The 24,437-nt window shown below is 44.7% G+C and overlaps 1 protein-coding gene across 16 annotated transcripts in view; it reads right to left on the minus strand.

Annotated features, from left to right (window-relative positions):
* Positions 1-11,193: 11,193 nt before the first annotated feature.
* USP54 (ubiquitin specific peptidase 54) overlaps positions 11,194-24,437 on the minus strand; it is a 225,899-nt gene continuing 212,655 nt past the window's right edge. For 13 of the 16 annotated variants that reach the window (XM_084841352.1, XM_084841363.1, XM_084841348.1 and 10 more), the window contains 4 exons: positions 20,411-20,600; positions 18,293-18,358; positions 16,880-17,525; positions 11,194-16,766 (listed from right to left, as the gene is read on the minus strand). In XM_084841352.1, coding sequence (XP_084697478.1) covers positions 16,700-16,766; positions 16,880-17,525; positions 18,293-18,358; positions 20,411-20,600 — 969 coding nt within the window. In that variant the 3' untranslated portion in view covers positions 11,194-16,699. Of the gene's footprint in view, positions 17,526-18,292; positions 18,359-20,410; positions 20,601-24,437 lie in introns of all 16 variants that reach the window. The other 3 variants (XM_084841360.1, XM_084841359.1, XM_084841358.1) reach the window with 3 other exon arrangements.

A 24,437-nucleotide genomic window follows, 5' to 3' on the forward strand; every position in this document is an offset into this window, starting at 1 on the left:
ACACAATCATCAGTCTCTCCACTGCATCCATATGTCCCTGCCACCCACTTTTCCCACTTTTTACCAGAGCGGAAAGCGGCTTCCCCAGCTAACTCAGGTTCCTACTGAGTACTGGCGTGCTGGGTACTGGCGCCCACTCGGGGGTGTGCTCAGGCCCCCTTCTACCCGCAAGGAGTAGGTTCTTTTGTATACGTATACCACCAACACTGACCTTCTTCATAAGGCGGGGCCCTCTTTTTTTCTGCCCAGTGGCCTTTCTCCCTAAAGGCGGGGCCCTCTTTTTCCCATATACTTGCCTTTCTCCTGAAGGCTTCCAATGTGGGTTTCAACTCAATTGCAGCTGCGATACAGGCAGGGCTCAAGTTCCTTCCTCCGCTTCCCAAGGTTCTCTTGCCGCTCGCTGCCGTTTGGGCGATCCCGGTGCAGGCTTTCTCCCATTCACTCAACAAAAAGGTCGGTGGCGCCAAGAAAGGGAGGCATGCGCCGAGCTCGTCTTCCCGGTGCGGCGATCAAGAGCAGGCAAATGCCACCTGTCTGGCTCAGAGCCTGCCACATCCAAGTCACGGCACCATTTATGTTGCAGAACCCAGAGTCAGAGAGACCACGGAGTGAAGGAAAAAGAGATTCTTTATTTAACGCGTGGGCTTAAGGCTGGAATCATTTCCAAAGAGCCAGAAGCCCCGAAATACATCAGCACATTGGTTTTATAGACATTGTGACACATATGAAACGGCTCCTCCTCCCCCTCCCGCGTGGGGTTGCAGTCCTCAACATTTCTTCTCTTAGCACCATTGTTTATAATACAAGAACTGGGTTATAAGGTAGCCATGATAAGGAGAGAACAGAAGGGAACAGCAGAGAACAAGATATACAATTGTATGACCTTTGACAAGATAAGGAATTCCTGTGTCTCGTCAGCTTACAACAATATATTCAAGGGAGAAAGAGCTCAGCAAGAACATGAAGCATGAGACTGCGTGAGGCTACTTAGTCTGACCCCCGATATGGCTGCTACAGATCCACCACCAATGAATGTCTCAAAATTCTTACATAATTAAACAATTTTGAGATGCTAATAATCCAAATTAGATGAGTCTCATGCAGTTGAATAAAATGAAGTATAAGAGAAAAACAGAAAGGTTCAGTCTGACATATTAAGAAATTTAGAACTGAAATCGTAAAATTTCCCCAAGGCTTCGAGAGTGGCACTCTTTGGATTCAGGACCTCAAAATCATAAAAGAACTGTAAAAAAAACCTTTACATATGATGAAAACCAAGGTTCAGCCAGAAAATGACCCTTCTCCCCCAGATTATTCTGGGAAATGGTTGTTTTGTGACTGATCATATCCATCATGGCAGTCTTATCTATCAGTCAATCTAGCTGTCTGTTCTATCTAATCTGCCTGTTTGTTTGAAGTATTTTCAACTTCCTCCTCAGCCAAAAAGAAGTGGATTACATACAGTTATAGAAACATAGAATAGTAGGGTTGGAAGGGGCCTACAAGACCATCGAGTCCAACCCCCTGCTCAGTGCAGGAATCCAAGTCAGAGCATCCCTGACAGATGGCTGTCCAGCCTCATCTTGAATGCCTCCAGTGTGGGAAAGCCCACCACCTCCCTAGGTCACTGGTTCCATTGTTATACTGTTCTAACAGTCAGGACATTTTCCCTGATGTTCAGCTGGAATCTGGCTTCCTGTAACTTGAGCCCATTATTCTGTGTCCTGCACTCTGGGATGATCGAGAAACGATCCTGGCCTTCCTCTCTGTACTTGAAGAGCACTATCACATCTCCCCTCAGCCTTCTCTTTTCAAGGCTAAACATGCCCAATTCTTTCAGTCTACCCTAATAGGGTTTTGTTTCCAGTCCCCTGATCATCTTTGTTGCCCTCCTCTGAACCCTCTCCAGTTTGTCCGCATCCTTCTTAAAGTGTGGTGCTCAGAACTGGACACAGTACTCCAGATGGGGCCTAACCAGTGCTGAGTAGAGGGGAACTAGTACTTCATGTGTTTTGGAAGCTATACTTCTATGGATGCAGCCCAAAATAGCATTTGTCTTTTTTGCAGACACATCAAATTGTTGGCTCCTATTCAGCTTGTTATCTACAACAATTCCAAGATCCTTCTTGCTTGTAGTATTGTTGAGCCAAGTATTGCCCATCTTGTAAATGTGCATTTGGTTTCTTTTTCCTAGGTGCAGGACTTGGCATTTATCCCTGTTAAATTTCACTCTGTTGTTTCCTGCCCAGCGCTCCAGTCTATCCAGATCACTTTGAATTGTGTTTCTGTCTTCCAAAGTATTAGCTATCCTGCCCAATTTTGTGTCATCTTCAAATATGATCAGCATTCCCTGCAACTCCTCCTCCAAGTCATTCATAAAAATGTGGAAGAGCACTGGGCCGAGGACTGTGCCCTGCTCGTTTCCTCTCCCCAGTTTGAGAAGGTCCCATTGATAAGCACCCTTTGAGTCTGATTCTGTAGCCAACTGTGGATCCACCGGATCATTGTTTCATCTAGCCCACTTTGAGCTAGTTTGCTCATCAGGAGATCATGGGGCACTTTGTCAAAAGCTTTGCTGAAGTCGAGGTATATGATGTCCACAGCATTCCCAGAATCCACAAGGGAGGTGACCTGTTCAAAAACTGAGAACAGATTAGTCTAGCAGGATTTGTTCTTGACAAATCCATGTTGGTTTCAAGTAATCACGGCATTGTTTTCAAGGTGTTTACAGATGGATTGCTTTAGAATCTGCTCCAGAATGTTCCCAGGGATTGATGTCAGACTGACTGGTCAGTAGTTCCCAGGTTCCTCCTTTTTGCCCATTTTTGAAGATAGGGACATTAGCCGTCCTCCAGTCATCTGGCACTTTACCCATCCTCCATGATTTCTCAAAGATAATAGACAGTGGTTCCGAGAGTTCTTCTGCCAGTACTTTTATTACTCTAGAGTGCAGTTAATCTGGGCCTGGTGATTTGATGCCTATCAATCTCAAACTGCAATCCTGCCCCTTCAGCCTGTACTTCGCCTTTGCCAGGGGGCTCATGGACCATCATTTGGGAGAAGACTGAGCCGAAGTAGGAATTGAGCACCTCTGCCTTTTCTTTGTCATCTGTTATCATTTTGCCATCCTTATTTAATAGCTGAACCACCATTTCGTTCCTCTGTCTTTTACTATACATGTATCTGAAGAAAGCCTTTTTGTTGCTTTTCGCATCCCTCACTAACCTCAGCTTGTTCTCAGCTTAAGCCTTCCTGACACCATCCCTGCAATTCTATGCTACCTGCCTGTACTCTTCCTTTGTTGCTTGGCCTTCTTTCCACTTCCTATATGTGTATCTTTTTGTTTTCAGGTCATCTCTGAGCTTTTTGTGAAGCCACATTGGCTTCTTCTGTTGTCTTCCACCTTTTTTTCTTGTTGGAATTGTTTTAAATCTGTGTTTTAAATTACTGCACTGCTGCTAGGTCTTATTCTGGTTTAGTCTGGTTGTTATTGCTATACTGTGGTTTTAATGTTTTATATATTTTATATTGTTTTATTGTGTGCTCCTTGGTTTTAATTTTTGTGAACTTCCCAGAGAGCTTCGGCTATTGGGCGGTATAGAAATAAATAAATAAATTGTAATTGTGCCTTTAGCATTTCCTTTTTTAAAAACTCCCACCCATCTTGGACTCCTTTTCTCATTAGAGTCGCTTGCCATGGGGCCTTACTTATTATTGTTCTGAGATTATTAAAATGGGTTTTCCTAAAATCCAGGGTACACATTTGTCTACACTCAGCTTTTGCTTCCTTTAGAATCAAGAACTCAAGTATAACATGGTCACTTTACCCCAGAGTTCCCGTAACTGCCACTTCATCCACTAAGTCATCTCTGTTGGTTAGGATCAAGTCAAGGATAGCCGATGCTCTAGTTCCTTCCTCCACTTTCTGTAGGAGAAAGTTATTCACAACACAAGTCAGGAATTTCCTGGAGGGGCCATTTTGCAGAATTTGTCTCCCAACAAATATCGGGGAAATTGAAGTCCCCCATTACTACTACATCATGCTTCCTTGAAACATTGGCTATTTGCTTTTCAAAAGTTTCATCCTCGTCTTCTCCTTGATTGGGTGGCCAGTAATTGACTCTGACCAGCATGTTCCTATTATTCTTTGCTCCGTTTATTTTAACCCAGATTCTCTCGATGGGGCTACCAAGCTCATCCTCCTGTATTTCTGTGCAGACATATGTATTTTTAGTGCAGCTTCCCCTCCCTTTCTGTTCCTTCTGTTCTTTTTGAACAAGTTATATGCTTCAATTGCTGTATTTCAGTGATGGGATTCATCCCACCAAGTTTCAGTTCTACCTCTCAAGTCATAATTTCCCTCCTGTGTTAAGTGTTCAAGTTCATTCTGTTTGTTTCCCATACTCTGGGCATTAGTATATAAACATGGAAGACCATGTGCTTTGTAGTCTGGCTTTCTTCCTACATATTTTTGAAGACTATTATTGGGCGCTATTAGAGCTGCGCTCTCTGTTGCATTGCATGAGCCTTCGTCCATGTTTACCCACAACTTTACATCTCCCTTCCTTGTAGAATTCAGTTTAAAGCCCTCCTGATGAAGTTCTTCAGGCTGTGGCCAAACACATTCTTCCCAGCCCTTGTGAGGTGCAACCCATCCCTTGCCAGCAGTCCAGCTTCCAGGAAGTATAGCCCGTGGTCCCAGAATCTAAATCTCTCTCATTGGCACCACCTTCAGAGCCAGTCATTCACCTGGAGTATTTTCCTTTCCCTTTCTATCCGTCTTCTAACTACTTGAAAAATGGATGAGAAAACTATCTGGGCTAACTATCTGGCCCCAAAGTTCTTGAGTTTCCTGCTCAAAGCTTCAAAATCTGGCATGATTTCTTCATAGGTCCACTTGGTGGTATCATTTGTTCCCAGATGGATGAGAAGAAAGGGATACCTGTCAGTGCGCTTTATGGGTGTAGGCAACCCTCCAGTCACATCTCTAATCCATCCTCCCAGGAGACAGCATACCTGACGAGTCCACGGGTCTTCGCGATGTACTTGGGTTTTGATCCCATGCAGCAAGGAGTCTCCCACAACTACTACTCTTCTCTTCTGCTTGTTGTAGGCCTTGGTTTCATTGCCTCTGCCTTCAGCCTCTTGCTCGCTCTCATGCAGGTCCCCTGTAATTCTTCCTCTGCAGGCTGTCCTCTAGTCTCATCCTCAAGTACCTGGAAACGTTTCCATAGTTCCACTGCTTCCAGTTATGCACAGTGGGTTCTAGTTCTTCTGCTCCTGTCACCCTTTTCCAAGGAGTATCCTCTACTTCATTTTTCTTCACCTTGGCATGTTCCTCTTCTGCCTCAGCTTGCTGCTGCTTTTCTAGCTCCTGTACTTCGCTTTGCTGCTGTAGTTCCACTGTTCTGTCCAAGAACTCTTCATGTTCTCTTATTCCCTGGAGGCTCACCACTCACCACTCCAGTCCTCTTACTTTTTCTTCCAGCAGCGTGATCAACTTACACTTGTTGCAGGTCTAGGCCATGTTGTTCTCAGGCAAGAAAACAAACATTGCACAGACCTTGCAGGTCACCACCACTGGAGAGTCTTTTCCTTCCATAGTCTCTATTCCCTTTTTGTTTCTACCTTCTGATGGTACTGGGATAGCCTGTGCTTTGTCCTCTATTCACTGGAGGTTAAAAACAGAGTCCCGCTGGTATGGAAGTGTGTGTTACAAGAAAAAGAAATTTAAGAAATTGTTAGGGACCTCCCCCTTGACCTCCCTCTGCCCAACTCGTTTGCTTTCCCAGTTCGCTTGCTCTGATTGCTTGCTGTCTGGGAGCTTGCTTGCTTTTATAGTCCCTAAACCAGGCTTCTCCACAGCCTCCAAAATTCATGTCTTAGGCAAATTTGTGTCCTTATTGCCTGGGAAAGATGACCCCAGGAATCCTGAGCCCCTTCCCCTGTGTTTTGGAGCCTCAGAGATTTCAACAGAGAAACCTGTTGTATGGCTGTCTGTCAAAGTTGTAGTTTTTAGCTTTTGAACCGTGCTGGAATTACATAGGACCTATAGCTACTGACGCTCAGTTATATGATTTCTGAAGCGTGTAACCATTAAGCTTTTGCTGTGGGATTTCTTGCAATAAAGAAGTCTCACTGATTTGGGTGTTCTGTCAGTTTGCCAGTGTGTGTGTGCTGGAAGGATCAGGGGTCACAACAGTATATGGGTCTAATCGCAGTAATGATCCTAAGACCCTACATGATACCATTATTGTGGGAGAATATATATAGCTGAATTGTGAAAATAGGTGGATCCCAGGGAATGCCAACCCTGCAAAAAATGTGTGAAGTCCCTTCTCTGATGTCTTGTAACTTTGCTTCTCTGTGATGCTTGCAGTAAATGCTTAAAGGCATAGGCCCTTATGCAAATGAGGGCTTTATAACTGTAGTGATCTAGCCCGGTCTTGGGAATGGTTGCTGAGAAGCCTGTCATTGCAAACAGGGAGAAATGCCCAGGGAAGGAGAAAGGGGAGTTGGAAGCTATAACGCCACAATAGTTTGCTGGAACAGGGTGAAATTCGGTGGGGGGGGGTGAGATGCTCTCAGGCGGAGTTTTCAGAGGCTGCACTCAAGAATCAGGGATTTGGGCTTTTTCAGGCAAAAGTGTGCACATTGGGGAAAGGGGTAGAGCAATAACTCTGTGACAGTTTGCTGGAATGGGGCAAAATTAGGATGGCAGGATGCTCTCATAGAGAGTCTTCAGATGCTGTACTGGATAACTGGGTTATTTTAGCTATCAGAATCGTGAATTAGTTACTCCCCATTCATAATAATGTAGTAGCAGTGGGGAGCCTGGACATGGGAAAGAAGCCTCTCTCATTGGTTGAGCAGCTTCTGCCTGGTCGATGATGGTCAGTTCTACTCCCCACCCCCCCAATATATGAATAGTGGACTGAGCCATGGACTGAGGAGAGGCAGGCAGTTGGGATATCCTACAGCCTCAGGTGGGGCCAACTGACCATATTTCTGACCCTGCCTGGCACTGTGTTGCTGCCTGAGCGAGACACTACCTCCAAGGCTGGAGATGGAGAGAAAAAAACAGCTGCGTTCGAGGTTCCTGGGGCGGCTCTTGTTATCTGCCCACCCTGACATGGGGCGGCCCTGAAGGCAGCACTGCCAAAGGCAGGGTCACCCCTTTAGGGGGAGCTGCTTCAGGGGGGACTTAAGGGCAAGGGCTTAACATCTGGCTGATTAACTTTGCAGCTTTACATGTGGGGTTAGCTGCTCTCCAACAAAAAGAATTGTTATGTGCCAGGGAGCTAAGTCGGGGGACTCGAGTGGGCCCCAATTTGTGTGGTTACAGGTCAAGGGAGATATGGCATTGGGAGGGGGGTGGCCAGGTTAGGGGAACACAGCCCAGACAGTTGATGGCTGTGCTGTGTTCTGGCCCTCCCTCCACCTGCAGGCATGGTGGTTGCCCTGTCAGCCTGCCCTCGGGCCTCCGGATGCTGCTGTTAAGTGACAGATAGGTTCAGAATAAGACCTCCCTCATCCATGACTTAATAGTGGATGAGGCAGCCGATCTGGCATGCATAACCGAGACCCGGGTGGGTGAGCAGGGAGGAGTTGGTCTCTCCCAGCTCTGCCCACCGGAGTACTTCGTTCAGTGTCAGGGAAGGCTTGAGGACTGGGGAGTGGGGGTTGCTGTGGTCTATAGGAGTTCCATCTCCCTCTGAAGGCTCCCTGTCCCTGTGACTACTGGTCTGGAGTGTTTGTACCTTGTGCTGGGCCAGAGGGAAAGCTTGGGGATTCTGTTGGTGTACTGCCCACCCCACTGTTCAACAGTCTCCCTAGCTTTGCTGACGGAGGTGATCTCGGGTGTATTGTTGAGATATCCCAGACTGTTGGGGGATCTCAACATTCATGCTGAGGGCACCTTGTCAGGAGTGGCTCAGGATTTCATGGTCTCCATGACAACCATGGTACTGTCCCAACATGTCATTGGCCCAATGCATTTAGCAGGGCATACTCTAGACTTGGTTTTTTCAACTGGACAGGGTGATGGTGATTTGAAGGTGGGGGACTTTGCTTCTGTCCCTCTGTCATTGCTTGCTGAAGTTTAGACTTATGGCCGCTTTTCCCCTCTGCAAGAGTGGGGGACCTATTAAGATGGTCTGCCCCCAGAGGCTAATGGATCCAGCTAGTTTCCAGAGGGCTCTGGGGAGCTTTCCAGCTGATATGGCTGGCTCTCATGTCGAAATCCTGGGTTGATCTGTGGAATGCAGAAATGACCTGGGCAGTTGACATGATTGCTCCTGAGCACCCTCTCCTGAATAGAGCTCATACTGCTCTGTGGTATACCCCAGAGTGGAGAGCAATGAAACAAAACAGGAAACGGCTTGAGTACAGATGGAGAACTCCTAGTGGGTGCAATCGAACCCTGTCTCTATATCTTCGATATGCTGCCCAGTGGAGCGTTTCAGAGTCGTTCGTGGCCTATTACATGCTGGCCCTAAGGTGACTGTAGACCCATCTGTACAGTAACTCATCACCTTACAGTCCTTACAGGAAGAGATGGCAGAGGCAGTAATTGGCAAGTGAAAGTGTTGTCCTGATTGCACATCTGGGGGTTGGGGCACATGGAGAGACAAGTCTTCTTCGTATTCATATAGGACAGAAAAGTGGGAGGGAATAGTTACAATACATAGGTGCTCAAATTTTAACCAATTTTCAGTCGTGTCTGCCCCCTGCATCCCAACACCAGCAGAACCTTCCTCATTGTGAGCACCAGCTGTGCCAGTGCTAATCTAGCCGTCTCATAAGCTCCTATGAGACGGCTAGATCTCGTCTGTCATTTAACTGGTACAGAAAAGGGTAAACAAGATGATCCAGGAGGTGGAGCAACTCTTCTATGAGGGAAGGTTACAACATCTGTGGCTTTCTAGCTTAGTAAAAGGGTGAGTCCTAGAACCTGGGGCTGTCCAATGAAGTGGAATGATGGGAGAGTCGAGACAGACAAAAGAAAGGCACTGTTAAGCGATGGAATGCCTACCACGCGATATAGTGATGGCCACCAGCTTGGCTGGCTTTAAAAGGGTATTAGATACATTCATAGAGGGCAAGGCTATCAGTGGCTACTAGTCATGAAGGTTATATGCCTTCAGTATGCCTTCCAGTACCAGTTGCTGGGAAATGCAAGTGGGAGGGCGCTATTGCCCTCAAGTTCTGCTTGTGGACTTCCCACAGGCATCTGGTTGACCACCGTGGCAACATAATACTGGACTAGATAGTCCTGTGGTCTGATCCAACATGGCTGTTCTTGTGTTCTTAATGTGTTACTTTATTCTGCTACCTTATAAATTTATTAAAATTTAGGAAGGCCACTGATTTCACAAATCCTGATCCTCATAGTCCCAATCCAGAGGTGATAGAGCAGCTTGTCTTTCACCTCATGCTCAGATGCACATACATTTCACCAGAACTGTAGAGATCTGTGGTAGATATATCCATAGCCTGGTCTGGCACAAAATCCCAATGGACCTTTGTGTCACGCCTCCTGTGGACTGCTCCGAGGATGAAGGGGAATAGCAAGCTCCAGACCCAGGGGAAGGAACCAGCACAGAAGGAGCCTGAGCCCCCTCACCTCCTGTGGACATTCCACGCCCGGCTGCAGCCTCCCCAGAGGATTCAGAGGGCGAAATGCAGCCCGGGCAGAGTGAAGGCGGCTGCATGTAAAAGAACAAGACAGGAGAGCCTCTGTCTGTTTAAGACGGAGAGGCTCTCAGAAGCAAGCAGACTGATTGCATGCAGCTGCTTCAGGATGCTGCAGTTAAAAGCAGGAAGCAGGCAAGAGCAAAGCTGCTGGAGAACAATGGTGTTTTCACATGCCGGATTTTGCCAGCCTCACCTCAACCCCAAACCTGAGCCTCAGCCTTGCCCATGTTCCCTGGTGTTTTGGACTTTGGACTGGAAAACGGGTTTCTCTTTGCCACATTACCTTGGATTTGATGGAACTGGTAAAGTTTCCTGCTTCAGCCTCCTTTTCCCTCTCTCAGCCTTGGACAGGTTTACAACCTGTTATCAGCTAGTGAGTTATTGCCACCAGCTGTGGTCAGCTGGCAAGAACTGGCAACTTGGCAGAGTGCTGCTAATGGGTCCCTGCTTCACCTGCCCCTTGTGCTGCACCACCACCGAAGCTGCCCACCTGCTGATGCACTCAGCTGCCACCCGTCATGGGAGTTGTAGGCCAAACGGTCTGGAGCACCACATTTCAATCCATTTCAATCTTGCTTCAGGCTTGGTTATGAAACAGAGACTGCTTTGGTCACTTTGGTGGATGATACACACCAGGAACTGGACAGGTGTATTGTGCCCCTGTTGTTTCTACTGGACCTCTAGGTGGATTTGATACCATCCACCATATCCTTCTGAGGCATCTGTCTGGGATGTGACTCGGAGGCACTGTTCTGTGGTGGCACCAGTCCTTGTTGCAGGGGTAAATTTAGAAGGTGGTGCTGGGAGGCTCTTGTTCAATGCTTTGGCCATTGGCCTAGCCCTATGGTGTCCCCCATCTTGTCCTCATGCTATTTAACATATACATAAAACCACTGGGAGAGGTTGTCTGGCGTTTGGGAATTTGGTGCCACCAGTATGCTGATGACAGCCTACTCTCTCTCTCCTTTCCATCTAAATCCATGGAAGCTGTTCTAGTTCTGAATCAATGCATGATGTTGGTAATGGACTGGATGAGGGTGAACAAATTGAAGCTTAATCCAGACAAGGCAGAAGTGCTCCCAGTCAAAAGACAGATCAGGGAATAGGAATTCAATCTGCTGGATGGGGTTATATGCTCCCTGAAGATTCAGGTTTGCAGTTTGGATGTTCTTCTGGATTCAGCCCTGAATCTGGATGCCCAGGTTTTTGGCATTGGCCAGGACTGCATTTGCACAGCTGAGGCTACTGTGTCAACTGTGCTCATTCCCAAGGATGTCTGATCTGGCTTTAGTTACATCCTGTTAGGACTACTATAACATGTTCTGTGTGAGACTGCCTTTGAAATGTGTTTGGAAACTTCAGCTGGTCCAGCATTTTGTGGCCAGCCTTTTGACCAGGCTGGTTACAGGGAACGTATGACTCCCTTGTTACAACAGCTTCACTGGCTACCAGTCTGTTTCCAGGCACAGTTCAAAGTACTGATTATGGCCTATAAAGCCCTCGACAACTTGTGAACAAACCTGCCCAGGTTTAATGATCTTAATGAACTCGCCCCCATTGAAGGCATGTTTGGTAGGGATGTGAGAGAGGGTCTTCTTGGTGGATGCCCCCCAGCAGTGGAACTCTACCGAAAGAGGCTAGGTTGGCTCCCCCTTTGCTCTTCTTCCACTGGCAGGAAAAACATTTTTATTCAAGCATGCCTTTGGCATATAAACTGGTCTATTATTAAAGTGATGGGGTTAATGAGTTCGGTCCTGTTTGTGTCTTTTATTCTTGTGTTTTTAATTAGTTTTTTATGTTATATTTTAATTAAGATTTTGGTTTTAATCTGTATTTTATTATTGTTAGCTGCATTGAGCACCATGTTTGGCAGAAAGATGTGACAAATAAATAAGAATCCACTTCAGCAGTCTGCTTCTGAATCACTAGAAGCAGGCAACGTGAGAGTTCTTAAAATGAAAAATGAAACAAAAACAGCTTGCCTACAATATTTTAATACAACGTTCTGAATGCAGTTTCTACTACCAACAACATATGACAGTGCTAGAGAGGAATGCTGAAAACTGAATGGCCAACCATATCACATTCAGCTGAGGTATAAAAATATCCATAAATGAATGCAGCTCAGTATTCAGATTCCGCATAAATAACTGAAATCACAGCATCATGGTTAAATGAGCAATAAGTTTAGTAACTTGCACCACAAAAACTGTAATTGTCAGCATGTTAAAAATATAGTGAATATTTTGAAAAGGAACACTAGAGAGCAGTTTAGCTCTAAGTTGGAGCTCAATAACATAACAATCCACTTTTCACTCTTATTGGTTGTGTGTGGGAGCAAACAATGGTGTTCACTGTAACACTGGCAAGTCTTTGATTGTATCCAAAAGAATAATGTAATGATGTGCCATGGACTTGCTGAATTCAAGCAAGCAGGGAGACAAAGAAGAACAGTCAACAAAGCTTAGATTGTTCACACCAATCCTGCTAGTAGAGTACCCTCCCAAGTGCAAAGTATTTATTTCATTTTGCAACACAAAAGAAAGTTATTACTTCCATCTTCTTTCACAATGCATGCGTGCAACCACTCTTCGGCTCGCTTTCTTTCTTCCTACACACACACAGCAAATCTCAGGCCAATTCTGCTAGACAACAGATAGTAGGAAGATACTGTTAAAAGCACTGTAAAACTAATTATGTGTTTATACTAATTATCCACACAACCAGACCCTTGCCTCCAGGAAACTCAGAGCAGTATACAGTCAGGGCCAGAAATATTGGAACAGGGATAACTGTTTTGGCAGGTGGCCTCTGGCCACCACCACATTGAAGTTGAAAGGAAGCACACCCAGATGGGAGCGAAGTCAGGACTTTCAGCTGTAATTCAAGGGGTTTGAGAAAAGTGGGGCACTAACCATTCAGGAAGGACAGGCAGTGGCATACACCCCCCCCCCAATCGTTGCTGGCTCAGAAGTAATGGAACAAATGGCTGACAAGCAGCTGCATGGCCAGGTGTGGCCTGTTTCCTGGGTACCCCATGACCAATCAAGCAGATAAAAGGTCTGGAGGTGGTTCTGAGTGTTACATTTGCATTTGGTAGCTGTTCACTGGAACTCCCAACATGAGGTCCAAAGAGGTGTCCATGAGAGTGAAGGAGGTAATTATTAGGCTGAGGAAACAAAATAAACCCAGAGAGATAGCAAAAACAGTGGGAGTGGCCAACACAACAGTTTGGAACATCCTGAAAAAGAAGAAATTAACTGGCAAGCTCAGCAACAGCAAAAGGCCTGGAAGACCACAGAAGACAACTAAAGTGGTGACCGCAGAATTCTGCTCAGGGTAAAGAGGAACCCTTTCGCAACATCTATCTAGGTCAAGAACGCTCTTGCAGAGGTAGGCATGTCATTGTCAACATCTACAGTCAAGAGACGGCTTTATGAACGTAAATACAGAGGCTTCACAACAAGGTGCAAACCACTGGGAACGCTCAAGAACCAAAAGGCCAGATAAGCCTTTGCCAGCAAACACCTAAAAAAGCCTGCCCAGTTCTAGAATAAGATTCTTTGGACTGATGAGACCAAGATTAACTTGTACCAGAATGATGGGAAGAGAAAAGTATGGAGAAGGAAAGGAACAGCTCATGATCCAAAGCATACTACATCATCTGTCAAACATGGTGGAGGCAGTGTTATGGCATGGGCATGTATGGCTGCCAATGGAGTTGGGTTCCTGGTGTTTAATGATGAACTGCTGATAAAAACAGCAGGATGAATTCTGAAGTGTATAAGGGCTATACTTTCTGCTCAGCTTCAGCTGAATGCTGCCAAACTGATAGAAAGCTGCTTCATATTGCAGATGGATAATGACCCAAAACATACAGCAAAAGCTACCGGAGAGTTTCTCAAGGCAAAGAAGTGGGATGTTCTTCAATGGCCAAGTCCGTCACCTGATCTCAACCCAATGCAGCATGTTTGCCACTTACTGAAGACAAGACTGAAGACAGGAAGACCCACAAACAAGCAGCAGCTGAAGGCAGCCGCAGTAAAGGCCTGGCAAAGCATCTCGAGGGAGGAAACTCAGCATTGGGTCATGTCCATGGGTTCCAGACTTCAGGCAGTCATTGACTGCAAATGATTTTCATCCAGGTATTAAAGGCGATCCTTATGTTTGAAATAATGTTGGTTTGTTCCATTACTTATGAGCCACCAATGATGGGTGTGTGTGTATGCCACTGGCTGTCCTTCCTGAATGGTTAGTGCCTCACTTTTGCCAAACCCCTTGAATTACAGCTGGAAGTCCTGACTTCGCTCCCATCTGGGTGTGTTTCCTTTCAACTTCAATGTGGTTTTGTACAGAGGCCAACTGCCAAAACAGTTATCCTTGCTCCAGTATTTCTGGCCCTGATTGTACATGACTCTTACCCCTCACATCTGTGTGAGGTAGGTTAGGCTAAGAGAGAATGACTTCATGGCTGAGCTGGGACTTGAACACAGGTATCCCTAGTCTAATACTCTAACCACTTTTATCACACCGGTGAACTTCTGCAGAAGTTCTTCTGCAAGTGGCCCTTGCAGAATAAATATGCACATAATATAGCAACACAATCTTTAATATCTCTGCCTATAGAGTGGACAGTCCTACTTGCATGCCGTGATGTACTCCACATACAGGACCTTAGTACAACCTTAGTATCAGACACTAGAATGCAGCCCTAATATGACATCTGTTCCATAGTGTGCAGCTCACATATGTACTTATGAGGAATGTACAAGAAAAAGCTATCTGTACTCCATTTGTTTTCTTTATTAAGATACTAATTCATTTTGTTACTCATTTGTAAGAATCAGGTTTGTATCATTATTTATTCAGTAGACTTACATTTATTTAGTCACATTCATTTTCATGTTCTTATTTTTAAAGTAATTGTTACTGCTTCTGGTGGAGGTGGCAGTGGAGCTCACTGGTACCTCCTCCATGATGGCCACCCCTCCCCAGATGTTGCATTACTGCCATTATCAGAATAAGGTCATCCCCCCAATGGAGTCCTGAATCCACTTTTGATTTCAGAACTAATCCATTCCGTTCAGCTCTTCATTCATTCTAAAATGAATGCGCACCCTTATTTGTTTCATAGCCATCTTCTGTATTTTCTATATAATGTATAATGTATATTTTCTGTATAAAAAACTGTATTTTCACTTCAAAAAATTCATCTTGCAGAGTGATGCCCTGGAGCTGATTTTGTGGCATGTGAATTTCACAACCATTGGCCAAGATACTTGATCTGGCAGTCTGATTCTTCTGGGATATCTTGTCAGCCAAATGTCATCTTGTTTCCATGTTTATTAATGTTACAATGTCAGCTCTGAATGCCCTCACATTGAACTGATTTTGTGGCATTAAATGTTTTATTATCTGACACCTATAAAATATCCAACCTTTGTTAGAAAAAATTTCTGTAACATTGCACAATAATGAAAAACTCTAAAAATGAGATTTCATAAAAAAATTAGAAAATTTCTATGTCCTTGTAGTTTCTGATAAACATTGAAGAATGTGAAGGCAGTTTACTCAGCTATAGCAGAAGCAACTACAGAGCAATCCTATGGCTGCTAGACAGTGACTAGGCGGCCATAGGATATTTGGTTTTCTGGGAACTGACCTCCCCCCAGTTCTGCACTGCCTCAGAGGTGGCGTGGAACAGCCCCGTCCTCCGCGCTCACAAGAGGAATGCGGAGCGGCCGGAAAGGGGCGTTCTGGGTCAGGCCCGATGTGTCATACAGCAGCCTCTTCTCCCGCTCAGCCTTCCTGCAGCTAGACAGCCGCAACTGGCTGTCTAGCCAAAAATGCCGGGCAGGAGAAGTGTGGAGGGAACGATCCCCTCCATGCTTCTCCTGCCCTGCATTGGATAGGCAGTCGCCTCCGAGTTCAGAGGTGGCTATCTGGATAGGGTTGCGCCCTAAATCTCTTGGTCCTGATACACTTACTACTTTGTACAAACATAGATCTGAAAAGTTTTGCAGAGAAGTTCAGGTTTGTTTTTTGTTTTTTAAAGATTAGGATAAGAACAATGTCCTGCTTGGGAATTTAAATAATGTAACTTCACATCATTCTTTTGAATCACAAATGTTTTGTTGTAGTACATTTTTTTCATAGAATACAGAGATCAGACTGTTTTTGGTAGAACCAGACAAGGAGGGATTGCAGGAGCCAAATGATAAAACATATAATGCCATTAGAGAAAAATGCTGTACACAGAGGAAGAGCTGATGAATACGCAGCAAGAACTGTGGGCCAGTTTCTGGATCTCCTGTTTGAAGGGCATAAAAGCAATGTATCACCCAATAAATATAGCTATTATCATAGATTTATGTGAAAAATATTTACAAAGGCAAGTGTGTTTTAACCCTAAAATAGTTAAAGTGATTCTGTGTTTACAATGTTGTAATGAAGTGTGCAGCCTCAGCAGTGAAACGCTGTTAAGGTGCAACGCTATGCATGTTTAGACAGAAAAAGGCCTATAACTCCCAGCATGCCCCAGCCAGCCATGGCTAGCTGGGGCATGCTGGGAGTTGTAGGCCTTTTTTCTGTCTAAACATGCCTAGGGTTGTACCCTTATTCTGCTGTGAGGAATGCAGGAAAGCGTGGTCTGCACTTGAGCTATGCCTTCTTTTCTCAGCACAAATTTTCCTCATTAAAACATATGCACTTCCAAATTTCTAACTTGGGGGAGCATAGAAACTTCCATGAGTTTCCCCACACCCCATTCTAACAGAGAAGGATAACCCAAATTTGAATAGCAAGTTGGCATACGGGTTTACTAGTGACACTTTACATGACTTAGGGCACAATCCTATGCATGTTTAGACAGGAAGAAGTCTTGTAGGACTTTTTTCTGTCTAAACGTGCATAGGATTGTACCCTAAGTCCTTTAAAATACAGTCTATTGTCAACAACAGAGGATTTAATTTTCAATTCATATGCAAATCTTGATCAACTTCCGCTAGTAGTGAGCCTTAAATAATTTCCTGTGGAAAGAGGCTGGGAATGGAGTCACTGAAAAGTTCCCCCTAGACAGAAACAGAAACACAGTGCAATTAGCTTCCACTTATTGTATAGCTACCTTTAAAGACAAGACTGGCACAGACACTAGAGGAATCATGTCTGAAGGCTGAGATCTCACCAGCCACTGCTGTGCATGGAGGCAGCAGCTGCACATGCCAGCATCTTATGGTGCATCTCAGAAGTGGATGAGTAAGTTCCATCCATTGTGCGCACTGTCAAAATTCTCCTTGCTCCAGGCTGAGGGCTATAGCTGTTCTCCCGCCAATCTTCATCTGGTGGCATATCTACCCTCCTTGGACCTGGAGCCTTTGCATGTGTGGGAGGCGCAGGACAACCTTGAAAACCACCCATGTCTCTTGAAGCCTGATGTGGTATACATAAGGTACTGTAACCAATGCCAAGTGCTGGCCTACAGCCAGTGGCATATGCCTCATGCTTTCCTTGCTGGAATGGCTGCTGGAGTAAACATTCTTGTGATCCCTTGCTTGTCTGAGCAGCATATCCCCAATGTATTGTCTGTCTGTCTGATAGTGCTGCTTTTTGTCTGGCAGCGTGACTCATCTGCAGCCAGCAATCAGAGGTGTTTGATGCTTCTTCACTTCCTAAATGTTTGTTAAGAAGACGTATCTGCCCTTGAGAAGACAGGCTCTGCTGTTTGTAAGTGAGGCTCCCATAACTCAGTGCCACACCTCGGTTGTCTTCACCTTGGAAAGTTTCACCCCTGTCAGGCACAGCCAGAATGTTTTGGCCATTCTTCTGATTTCCTGAGAACAAGAACAAAATCTAAATATATTTATTTCACCCCAAGCTGAATGACAAAAAATAATATATACCAGTAGTGTATCTAGGAAGTTACTAATAATGAAGTGTGAGTCTTTATTAAACACCACCAACACTCATGTTTAATCCTAATCCAAGGTTATTATTACAAGGACCATGAACACAGGAATTGTAGCTAACTAGATCCATAATCTGCCAGTTCACTCATTTCTCTCTGAAAGCACATACCTGAACAAGGCCATGAACTGTTCAAATGCAGGGGGAAAATGTGTTGCATGAACTGCTCTAAATCAGTCACCTGGGTGACATCACAGACCTCATACTTGAGATTAATTCACAGCTTAGATATTATACACCAACAGGTTAGTGCTAAATCACATTCTTAGCCATGGACTGATATGGACTGCTTGTCTCTATTTTGATGGATTTTGTCCTTTCTTTTCTTGTCTCCAAATGGTTTTCATTCAACAACACTCTTCTAGCCAACTGCTAATCTCTATTAAATCCTAACAGCTGCTTAGCAATACATGCCAGATCAACCAAGCTCAGATCACAACAGATAAGTGATTCACCCCATCCTAAACAGATGTGTCACTGCAGGATTGTGATTGTTACTGCAGGCTGCGGGTACTGCTATGGGAAAAAAGATCAAGACATACTTTGTGCATTCAACATGCCAAGAATAAAAAACCAGTTACAATAATTTCAGCTTTCATAAGTACCCCCCACCCATAATGACTCCCTCACTCACCCCATTGGGATTGTTGATTTGGGCATCTGATGCATGCTCCCAGCCACATTTCCCTCTCCCTTGATGCTGTAACAAATCAGAAGAGGTGAGTGATATGGCCACAGGCCTGAGTGGGTGGGTAATCTCAGGCCCAACTCATCTTTCAGAGATCCCTTACCTTCCCCCTCTGCCAAACCAATTTGGAGGAGAGAAAAGGATAGAAGGGGCTGAATAATTCCTGTAACTGAACTTGTAACTGGCAAACACTGGCTTCTTTTGCTCTAGAAAAAGGGTCAAGGAGACATGTAGAGGATCAGGGTAGGACTGAAAATGGGAGAGCACCCCATCTGGAGATGAGTTCCAAGTTTGCAGGCTCTGCCTTCTGAGTTGTTGGAGTAGTTAACCTTTTGTCATCTACTCTTCTCCCAGGTAAGTGAAAATGTGGATCTGTCCATAATATTTAAAATGAGGGTGACAGACGAGCAAAGCTTGGCCACAATAGCAGAAGCCCACACCAGCAAAGCATGGTGGCAGATATTTTGGCATGGGGTCACCACATTATAATTGCTTATATTCCACCACAAGTGGTATAAGCTCGCTGAGCCAATGTTGGTACTGGCAGCTTGATTCTAGGTGGGCTGACTCAGACCTAAGTCCCACTGTATTTAGTACAGCTTACTTTCTTGTAAGTGTGCTCAGGACGGCAGTAAGCAGCACTGGAGACAAAATCCTTTAGTCTGGGATGTGGAAAACAGTTTCTTTCTTTGCAAACAGATCAGGCGCTTACAACCACAATCCATTATGCATGGCTGCTGAGTAATCTTCATTCCTTTCAATAATATGGCACTACTGATTGGTTGAAATAAATGGAAATTGCACTATTGCAGTGCTTGGTGGATTATACCACACGTTCCTAGGACATTCAAATAAGGATTTGGTCCTTGGGTTTTAAAGTAAGATACAGGCTTTAAAAGCTGAGATGGGATGCCATCTAAATTACTGAACTATGGTCACTCAAGCTTTGGTCCCGAGTAAACCTTCCTAAACACAGAGGAACTTCTGAGTAAACATGCACAGGATCAAACTGCAAATACTTAAAAGACAAAGAGCAGGAAACCAGAATGGTCCATGCTTAATGATCAATATTTGCCAAGGACCCCACAATACATATCTCCTTGGCAACCTCTTTTGCTTTAATGGTATTATTTATGGGATACATCACTGTATTAAATGGCACCAAAAAACTGTAAGGTTTCACATGTTACAGCTCTTAAATTTGCTTACATCTCCCAACATTCTGTTAAACTTCTAACTAAAAAGTAACAGGACAAAGGGGGTCATGCATACAGGGTACAGCTTATTTGTCAATGGCTTCCACCAGGTTTTATAAGATAAATAGAGTGAAATCTGGGACACAGCAGAGAAGGGACAAATCACCTCAAATATGTGGCTGACCAGAAGCAGGGTTTAGGTTTAGCCTCCACCCCATTCATCTCCCAGAATGCATGCCTTTACTTTCCTCCAAATAAGTGAATGGTTGCCATTCATTCTTATGGGTTACAGTGTAGCACTTGGGGGGGGGGGTGGCGGCGGCAATATTGAGTTAGCCACAAAACCTGATCACTGCCGCTCATACTGGGTAGCCCAGCTACCACTGATGGGGACCCTTTACAGGAGAATAAGAGAAGGTAGGGAATGGGTGTGGTATGTTAGGCTGGGAGAAATGAATGGGATTCTCCATCCCATTCTTCCATCAAACTTCAGGCCTCTAGCTAGTATGTAAAGGAAACACACACAATGTAATCTCTTTCAAATAGTTTTTTAAATTAAAAAATGTGAGACTCATAGCCATGTCCACACATACCACTCGTTATACATGTGGATGTATAAATACTGCTAACTTAACAGAGGTTAAAGAATCAACCCTTTATCTTATATGCCTGCTTGTTACAGTATTGGTCAAGCATGTGTAATATGTATAACAACACATGAAGGAAAGGATATTTTTCATTCCAGTTAGTTGAACGGATCAAAGAACCACTATCACAGAGAAGCACAGAAGCACAGTTGAAAGCACAGAAGAAAGAGCTACATATTCAATTTTCCATCGCACAGGAGGAAGAAGACCCCAGCGATTACCTGATTGTCTATGTGTCTTGCCCACCATGCTAGGCACTGGTGCATCATAGGAGTGGTGCTGCAGTTGGGTTGAATAGTGCTGTGGATCAAAGGATGAAACAGGAGGAGAATCATAAAGGGAAGTGAGGGAAGTAGTGCTAGAAGAATGGTGTTTGACTTCCATTGGTATTTTCTTCTCACTGGACATTTCCTTTTGACAAAAGGAAAAAGGGGAATAGAATAGAAAATGATGATTAAACACAGAACTGGGATCAACTGGGCAAGCACAGAGCTGGGTAAACAGGTAGGAGAGTGCGGAAACAAGATACTAGTAAGATTACTAGAACAAGGGCATGTGTCTGCCTATTAAAAGGAACAAATGTTGTACACGTGGCCATCACACTTTCCAGAACTTTTTAAAAAATTGTCAAGATTTTTTTAAAAGCTTATTTATTGTCTTATTATGCTAGCATAGAGATTGCAAAATCTAATACAACATATAGACATAGGCATGAACAAAATAACAAACCAACCCTTAAAAATCACATGCCACAGTTTGCATCTACAACTACACAATCAATGTCATAGTTGTAAATTACGCAGATTAGGGACTGAGGATAAATAAAGACTACCGTACGCAGAAAGCACGTATCAACCTCAAAGTAAGGTGTAGTTATCATGAAGCATTAATAGTTTTCTATTGTTCAGGTTGTGGTGCTGATCTATCAAAATGTCTGGCAGATGCAATAAATAGACTCCAGGTAAGTAAGCAGATTTCTGATTTAGCTCTATCCATACAAATGTCAATTTGGTGTGTGGTCTTCTCAGCAATAAGAAAATCCCTCACTTTGTCAAACCATGAAGAGCAGGAGGATGGGAGCAATTCTATCTTAGCCAACTTAAATTTTGAAGCCAGCAGTAATAAAGAAATAAGGTCAAATTAGGTATCACACAGTTAATATCCAGACCCATTTTTCAGAAGTTGGGAAATGATTCAAAGTAATAAGTGTCATCTTAAAAATCGTCAATAATGGTATCCACACCAAGATTATTATCACGATTACACACATAAAACAGTTCTCCGTTTCTTAATTCCTTAAGTACCCAGTAATTTAATCATAACCTCTACTGTGTCCTTTCTGATCTTGCAGACTTGGAAAGTATTCAAACAAAACAATACCTAAACTGTATATAGGACTTGCCAGTATACACAACTCCCCACCCACAAAATAACATCACAAAACAAGGAAAATTATAAATGGTAAGGTAAATTCCAGCTGATGTGTCTAATAATATGAGAAAATTACTCCTAGTTACTTCTTCATGGTCTCTGCATCAACACAATATGGGTGCTGCACCTGTACTTGGTCAGAACATTCTAGAGCTGCAGAGCCCCACCCCCAACCATTGCTCATGTGCCCGTGCACAACTCCTGCTTGCTCAAGTTAGTTTTAGACTGCTGAAGCAGATGTGTTCTGAGGAACATTACAAGGAACAAGTCTCCTGGTTAGATGAGGACTGAGCTGTTGAACTTTTATTTTTTAATTCTATCATTTTGCATTTCCCCCTTTTTAGTTTTGATCTTTTCTTTCATCAGGACTCTTTGTCACCTTCGGCTTTATGGCTCTGAGGGCCCCTTTCCAAAAATTCACGCTATCCCCCTCTGATGGTCACTCCCTCTGCCTTGAAGAGGGCCATCAAATGCCACCACTGCCTTGCTTTTACTACGCCCCAACTAGACTTCCTGCCTAAATGCACTCTTGTGGGATAGGCATTGTTGGCTGCAGCTCCTGCTGACACCACCTGTACTGCCTCTGAGCCTTCACTCTGTTCCTCCCCAGCTCAGATGACTGCTGCCCTGAATCCAGGTATGACCTTGTCCTCAGTACTGACACAGGCCTCTGGGACCGAACAATCTGCCCCTACAGTGCTGCATAACTGGGCCTCGGCTCCGCTGATAAGTGTTCAACACACAGCTCTTCTGACACCTGGAAGGGCAGTGGACACTATGCAATCTAAGAAATCTAGCTCTAAGCACCAGGGTTCTCCTCAACCCCTAGGACCAGGGGAAGTGAAGAACAAGAGGTCTCATAAACAAGTCCTCAAGAACCAAGCAAGGCAGATGCTCCTCCTGCAACTGAAACTCAATGTCTCACTAGCCTGGCAGACATTCTGGATGTGGTACCAACTCCTACTCCTACCTTGGACAAGAACTTGGCGTTCCTATCACTTCTGTCTCCTGTGAGACCAATGTTATAGGCTCCACCTCTGAAGGAGAGATTAGGGATATGTCCCCACTTCCTCCTCACCAACCACCTTGGAACCTGTCTCCATCACCACCTGATGTGGTATACATAATGTTGCTTCTCTAGGGATAGCTCACCTTCCCAACAATCTTTTCAGATGTTTCCAGAATCCTGTTACTCCCACTTGCCCCCATATCACTACCACTCCCTATGGGACAGACTTGGGTATGATTCAGTCTGCTCTCCCTCTTATGCCTGGAATCAAGCATCTCCACACTGCTACTACAGAGAATTTGGATGCTCTAGGCCAGGGGTAGGCAACGTGATGCTCATGGGCACCAAGGTACCATACCCTCCAACTTTTTTTTTAAAAAAAACAAGGTTTCCTTACTGGCAACTGGGATTGCTGTGACATAGGTTTCTGTTGGTGCTAAAAACTGTGGGTTCAAAGGAGTTGTTTGGTGTGTTGGGGCTCAGACCCCACCTCTGCCTTGTACTCAGTCTTCTGGGGAGGTTACTTCTTCTTTACTATGCCTCCCATGGCAGCCATTTTGTGGCCAGGATGCATTTTTAAAATGGCTAAATGTGCCCACTGCCCAAAAAGATTGCCTACACCTGCCCTAGACATTCAGAGAGCCCTAGCATTCTACATGGATAGGACAAGATCATTCTGAGGATCGCTCTGCTACCAAGGCCCTTGGAAAGGGCCTCCTATTCCCTGTCAGAGACTCACTAAGCGGGTTGCAGAGGCTGTTACCTAGGATACGAACTGAGATTTTTCCCTCTTCTGGGTCCCATTTGGGCTCACTCTACCAGGGCTATGGCCTCCTCCACTGCCTTTGTCAGAGGGGTTTAGGTACCAGATCTTTGCAGAGCTGCTACTTGGTCCCAGCTGTCAACCTTCATCCATCATTACTGACTTAATCTTCAGTCCAAGAAGAATACTGCCTTTGGTAGGGCTGTGCTGTCATAGCATCCTGTCCTGCCTCTGGTAAGTGCATAACTTGCTATTCACCGCTATGTGTGTTATGCACAGAGACAATGAAGTAACTACTGGATGCTCACCTGCCACTGTTGTTCTTCAAGTGGTCATCTGTGCAGTCAGACAACCCGCCCTCCATCCCTAGGCAGGGTGCCTCTTTCCTTTGGTAGTTTTCAGACTTCGTTCTCAAGAAACTGGGGAAAGTGGAAGCCACACCTGAAGACATGCGTGGAGGGTGGGTGGCTCCTGCCAAAACACTCTTCAGCTTTAGAATGTTCTGACCAAAGTTCTGTGCAGGTACAGTAACCATGTGTGCGTGAATGTACAGATGACCAAACTTGGAGATTACCCGTAAGCAACCTGTATTTATCCAGGTTGCAGTAAAAAGACCAGGATTGCTTTTTATCAGTGAAAGCTGATGAATTGGCTTAACAGCGCAGTCCTGGTCACCTCTCATATTTATCATTGTAAAGTACTCTACATGAGGCTGCTCTTAAAGGAAGTCTGAAAGCTTTAGTTAGTGTACAGTTCTGCTGCTTGGTTCTTAATGAGCAGTTAAATGGAAAGCTAACAAATTGCATTTGCTGAAGGACTACGCTGGGAGTTCTTCAGCTTCTCTTCCAGCCCTCAGCCTATCTTAGTAGCCTATCCTCATCACAAACTCAGGTGTAACAACAAGCACATGTCTGTAAACATCACATTCCTCCCATTTCTGCACATACCACCTACCTAGTCCAGTGATCTAGTGCAGGTTTTGGAAAGTCTTCAAATTCATCCACAGGTCTATTCTTGGGCTCAGCGAACTTGCTCACCAGTCTAC

This window comes from Heloderma suspectum, chromosome 3 (genome assembly GCF_057233095.1).
Source record: "Heloderma suspectum isolate Gila_16-S chromosome 3, 16-S_ref, whole genome shotgun sequence".
In the NCBI taxonomy this organism is placed as follows: Eukaryota; Metazoa; Chordata; class Lepidosauria; order Squamata; family Helodermatidae; genus Heloderma; species Heloderma suspectum.